Source organism: Doryrhamphus excisus, linkage group LG2, assembly GCF_037039965.1.
Source record: "Doryrhamphus excisus strain RoL-2023G ecotype Guam linkage group LG2, RoL_Dexc_Guam_v1.1, whole genome shotgun sequence".
NCBI lineage: Eukaryota > Metazoa > Chordata > Actinopteri > Syngnathiformes > Syngnathidae > Doryrhamphus > Doryrhamphus excisus.
In genome coordinates, this window is record NC_136358.1 from 19,828,891 (window position 1) to 19,834,936 (window position 6,046).

Sequence of the window (6,046 nt, forward strand, 5' to 3'; positions counted from 1 at the left end):
CGCGTCCTTCTCACGCCGCGTCTCCCGCCGCAGAACTTGGCGTACGAGATCATCCTGACGCTGGGCCAGGCCTTCGAGGTGGCGTACCAGCTGGCCCTGCAGGCGCGGAAGAGCGGCCACGGCTCGTCCACGCTGCCCGAGAGCTTCGACAGCAAGCCCAACAAACCCGTGCCCAAGCCCCGCGTCAACATCCGCAAATCTGTAAGCATCACTTCCTGTGACTCTTCCTGAGACTCTTACGTTGTCCGTGTTTTTCCTCTTTTGTCCTGGCCACCAGTCCAGGTGGACCCGCCTCTCGCTCAAAGACAGCTGGGATAGGCTCCAGCATACCCGCCCCTAGTGAGGATAAGCGGCATAGAAAACAGATGGACGGATAAACTAGGGTGGCCAATCGGGACAAACGTGGAAAAACTTTCAAACGCTCCAAACACAGAAATGATTTGCTAAACATCCTGGTAGGCTGGCTAACTTCCTGGTAGCCTGGAAAACATCCAGGTAGACATGCTAACTTCCTGGTAGCCTGGTTAACATCCTGGTAGCCTGGCTAACGTCCTGGTAAACATCCTGGTAGCCTGGCTAACTTTTTAGTAGCCCGGTAAACCTCCTGCTAGCTTGGCTAACTTCCTGGAAAAATCCTGGTAGGCTGTTTAACTTCTTGGTAGCCTGGCTAACTTCCTGGTAGCCTGGCTAACTTTCTAGGAGCCTGGTAAACCTCCTGCTAGCCTGGCTAACTTCCTGGAAAAATCCTGGTAGGCTGATCAACTTCTTGGTAGCCTGGCTAACATCCTGGTTGCCTGGCTGACTTCCTGGTAGCATGGTAAACCTCCTGGTAGTGTGGCTAACTTCCTGGTAACCTTGCTAACTTCCTGGTAGCCTGGCAAACAGCCTTTTAGTCTGATTAACATCGTGGTAGCCTGGCTAATTTCCTGGTAACCTTGCTAACTTCCTGGTAGCCTGGCAAACAACCTTTTAGTCTGGTTAACATCGTGGTAGCCTGGCTAATTTCCTGGTAGCCTGGCTAAGTTGTCCCCTGAACTTGCAGCACTACTCTCATGCTGTTGTTTTCTGGGTTTTGATGGCGCTATTAGCTTACCCTCCCCCTCTGGAACATACTATATTGAACAATTGGGGTCACGTTTCATGGACTGTTTACTTTTGCTTTCAAAGCGCCATGACAACATCACCCGGAACCAAAATTAGTCCCCAAATCTGGTGTTACTCCAGCGATGCTCGCCTTTCAGAAAGGACCGCTGTGTGGTTTGAAGTCTGCACATGCTCAGTGGGTCCACAGGCTGTACACATAATAGCGCTGGAGGCCACAGCTTTCATACCAGATCCTTTTGGAACACTTGTACATAAACCAGGGCAGCTCTGTGACGTTTGATCTTTGTGTGGCAACAATCTGGCACTACTGTGTGTGTGTGTGTGTGTGTGTGTGTGTGTGTGTGTGTGTGTGTGCGTGCGTGCGTGCGTGTGTGTGTTTGTGGGTGTGTGTGTGGAGACTGGACGGAAAGATGAGGGAAGTGTGAGACGCTGGGCGTGTGTGTGCATTAATTGCCTCTCACTTCATATTCCCGCCATTCGCCATCTTGCGGCCGTCCGCACGCCGATGTCACATGAGTTGTTTTCACTACACACACACACACACACACACATGTGGTTGCCACAGCGATGGCTGTTGTGTTGCGGACCGAGCCCGCCCACTTTGACCACTTCTGTATGCCCCCTGTACAGGTCATCATGCCCCCTTCCAGCCGCTGGTCACTGGGCCACATTTACACCCCCCACCGGCCTCCTCTCCACCCTCCTCTTCCTCCCTCCCGACTCTTCCATCTTCCTCCCAAAGCTCAGTCGCAGGTCTTCCACGCTTTTCCTTTCCTTCTCTTCATTTTATGATTTGAGTTTTTTGGACGGGGGGGACGCTGCCATCTGTAAGGGCTTCCATTGTTGTCCCGTGGCTTGCCGCCTTCTGTTGTCTCCCTCCCTCCCGCCCGCTTCGCCCGCTTCGCCCGCCTCGCTCTTCCTCGCTCCTCCTCGCTCCTCCTCGCTCTGTGATGTTCCCATGCGGGCCCGACTTACCGTAAGCAGAGGCTTTAAGTACGTGGTGTCCATCCTTCCATCATGTGGGACGTCCTTCTATCATGTGGGACGCCCTTACGTCATGATATATCATCAAATACACGTAGAATACTATGAAAAACAGTCAAAAGAATATCAGGAAACATACTTGGAAAAATATGTGCAAATATACGTAGAATATTATCAAACAGTCAAAAGAATATCAGCAAACAGAATAATATGTGCAAATATACGTAGAATATTATCAGTCAAAAGAATATCAGCAAACATAGTTAAAATAATATGTGCAAATATGCGTAGAATATTATCAAACATAGTGAAAAGAATATCAGCAAACATAGTTAGAAAAATATGTGCAAATATATGTAGAATATTATCAAACGTAGTTAGAATAATATGTGCAAATATGCGTAGAATATTATCAAAACTGTCAAAAGAATATCAGCAAACATAGTTAGAATAATATGTGCAAATATACGTAGAATATTATCAAACATAGTCAAAAGAATATCAGCAAACATAGTTGGAAAAATATGTGCAAATATATGTAGAATATTATCAAACTATCAAAAGAATATCGGCAAACATAGTTAGAAAAATATGTGCAAATATACGTAGAATATTTTCAAACATAGTTAGAATAATATGTGCAAATATACGTAGAATATTATCAAACATAGTCAAAAGAATATCAGCAAACAGTTGGAATAATATGTGCAAATGTATGTAGAATATTATCAAACATAGTTAGAAAAATATGTGCATATATACGTAGAATATTATCAAACATAGTTAGAATAATATGTGCAAATATACGTAGAATATTATCAAACTGTCAAAAGAATATCAGCAAACATAGTTAAAATAATATGTGCAAATATGTGTAGAATATTATCAAACATAGTCAAAAGAATATCAGCAAACAGTTGGAATAATATGTGCAAATATACGTAGAATATTATCAAACAGTCAAAAGAATATCAGCAAACATAGTTAGAAAAATATGTGCAAATATACGTAGAATATTATCAGTCAAAAGAATATCAGCAAACATAGTTAAAATAATATGTGCAAATATGCGTAGAACATTATCAAACATAGTTAGAATAATATATGCAAATATACGTAGAATATTATTAAACATAGTCAAAATAATATCAGCAAACATAGTTAGAATAATATGCGCAAATGAACATAGAATATTATCAAACATCGTCAAAAGAAGGTAGAAGAACATCAGCAAATATGCAGCTGTCCCCACACATGCATTGCACACCGTCCCCCACTGATGCGTTCACGGACACATGAAACAGTTGGACATCACACACTTTGTGAACACTTGTAAAGCGGAGTGTGTTTTGGGGTCGGGTCTAGGAACGGGATTGAAAGAGGATGTGGATCGCTGCATCCCGACCGACGCGTACGCCTCCCAGCTTCCTGTGGCGTCCTCTGACGACCCCCCCTCTCCTCCCCTCTGTCTTTTTGTGTGTGTCAGATGGAGCAGGCGTCCATGGAGCAGAAGGGCCACGCCAACGTGCCGTGGATAGTGGAACCGGGTCAGGAGGCCAAGAGAGGAGTCAACACCAAGTACGAGACCACTATTTTTTAACATAAACCCCCCCTCCCTCGCCCTCCGCCTCGTGCACTCCTGCGTGTGTGTGCCTTTCAGAGCGGTTGCCCGCCCGCCCGCCCGTCGGGGTATCCAGGCGGCGGCGCCGCCTCCAATGGGAGAACAAATAAAAAGCAAAGCATCCCTCCCCCTCCTCCTCCTCCTCCGTTAGGCGAGCCTGTCCACTGCATGATGACGTTTTGGTTTCCGCCATGACGCATGACCTTTTCCACACAGGGCTGTGGTGCACCGTTTCCACCACTAGGGGGAGCTTTTTTCCCTTCCACTTCCTGTTTGTCGAGCTGTTTTTTTTCTTTCTCATTCATCTCCTTCCTCCTTCACTCTTTAATCGTCCTCCCACACCTGAGTGAGCGACGTCTTTTACATCGGGGAGGCGTGTTTTATTTCATTCCAAATACTAACAAACTTGTGATGTATTTTCTTTTCATTTCAAATACAGGAAGTTGATTATGTTTTGGTTACTCCTCCTGCTGCCCGGCGTTTGTTGATTTTTTTGAGTGAGAGTGGCGGGCAGGGGAGGCGGGGCGGAGCTAAAAAGGTGTTTTTTTTTAGCATGTGGCTTGTGATGACACGCATGGTGGCCATTTTGTTGGAGAGGCGGAGCTTATGTGAGGGCCCTCTCGATAAGTGATGTCATCTCATTTGCAGGGCAGTGGCGGACGCTCATGTCTTTTACTGCGGGAATCAAAGAATGTAGCCAGCCGTAAACACGGACCTTGTCACGCTTAGAACGCAAAAAAAAAAACAAAAAAAAAGAAAGAAAAACACTAAGAAAATAAACAAGGACTACAAACATGGACGCCGTCTCCCTCACCCCCTACTTCCTCCTCCTCTCCCATCCTTGCCGTGTTTAAGGTTGACTATGCGATGTTCCCATCATGCATTGAGGCTTGAGATACTGGACCCCCCCCCCCCCACACACACACACCACGCACCCCCCCCCCCCCCCCCCCCACACACACACACACACATGCACGCAAACAGGACTGCATGGTGACAGACCGACGTCCACTCTGAATGTTTGAACGCAGCCCTTGACCTTTGAACTTTTGGGAGGTTGCAGCGTCTCCATGGAGATGGACAGCGGGCATGTGTCAATTTTGCTTTTTTTAAATTTTTTTTTTTTTTTTTTTTAGTCAAGGTGAGAAGAAAGAAAATCCTAGTATCGGCCAACATGTCAATGTTTAATATGAGAGTATTATTATTATTATTATTCTATGACCATAATGATTATTGTGCAATTCTTGTCTACTGTTGTCTTAATGTTACATTATTTTTCTATACGCTTGAGACCAGCGGCCCCTTTAAGGAAAAAAAAAAAAAAGCGTGAATGTGTCCACCCTCCATCACTTCCCACGGGGCTCTTCTCTGGCAGATGGACTATTTTCAAAGGCAGTGTTACTGTATTATTTGGATCCGAGGCTATCCGCGTATAAAATGTACATAGATATTTTGCCAACTCATTGTTCATAACTGTAATGTAACAGAATCAATAAAGGACTTGCAGTATCTGGCACTGGAAACAAGCTACCAAAATAAAGAGTGACTAAAAAAAAAAAAGTGGTAGATGATGTAGAAATGTATTTGGAGTGACATTACTGCTGAAAAACTCATGTAAATAGGCTTGGGCTTCCAGCACGCTGATTTTTTGTAATTTTTGCCATTATTTATAACCCTGTAAAGCACATGGAATAAAATCTGACTTGTACAACCATGACACTCACTGGAGAACACCTTGTCATCTGTTATTTCTTCTCTGTGAGCATGGCGGCTGTTTGAATGTCCAAAAGTAAAAGTGAGCGAAGACAGGAGTTTGCTGAAGTAACAGGACTGACGTTCAGACTTTTATTTTGAAGCGGCGTCGTCAATTCCGCATTAATTTCCTGTTTTCAAAATACGAGTCTGAATTGACTGCATTCTAATAATCTGCCTCAATTTCCAATAATTCATGTGCACTTTATTTGCATATTTATGTAAAAAGGATACGAATTTGTCAATCGCCACCTTGACATCACAGTAAATGTTGTTACTTTGAAAGTAAAAATTTACATTTTTTAAACGATGACACATCCGATCAGCTCACAGACACTTCCGGTTGACGGCTAGCTTGCCATTTATCTGCAAAATATTCATTTATTTATTCATTTAAAGCTGAAGAAACTGAATTATCAACCAAACGTGTCTTTTATCATGAGTATCACACATGAATAGGGACAAACATCCAATTGTTGGCTTTGAATTTGAGGAACTAAGACCTAAGACGCCTCATCAAGCGCTGAGCCGTACGTCAACGTCGCCGCCATATTGGATAGGTCACTGCTACTCTGGAAATGAACC

General features: G+C 44.3%; 1 protein-coding gene across 5 annotated transcripts in view; it reads left to right on the forward strand.

Moving 5' to 3' along the window:
- Nucleotides 1-4,474, forward strand: part of anks1b (ankyrin repeat and sterile alpha motif domain containing 1B) — an 85,288-nt gene extending 80,814 nt beyond the window's left edge. For 4 of the 5 annotated variants that reach the window (XM_058078409.2, XM_058078408.2, XM_058078411.2 and 1 more), the window contains 3 exons: nucleotides 34-201; nucleotides 3,575-3,666; nucleotides 4,358-4,474. In XM_058078409.2, coding sequence (XP_057934392.2) covers nucleotides 34-201; nucleotides 3,575-3,666; nucleotides 4,358-4,406 — 309 coding nt within the window. In that variant the 3' untranslated portion in view covers nucleotides 4,407-4,474. Of the gene's footprint in view, nucleotides 1-33; nucleotides 202-1,734; nucleotides 1,858-3,574; nucleotides 3,667-4,357 lie in introns of all 5 variants that reach the window. The other variant, XM_058078413.2, reaches the window with a different exon arrangement.
- Nucleotides 4,475-6,046: the final 1,572 nt, after the last annotated feature.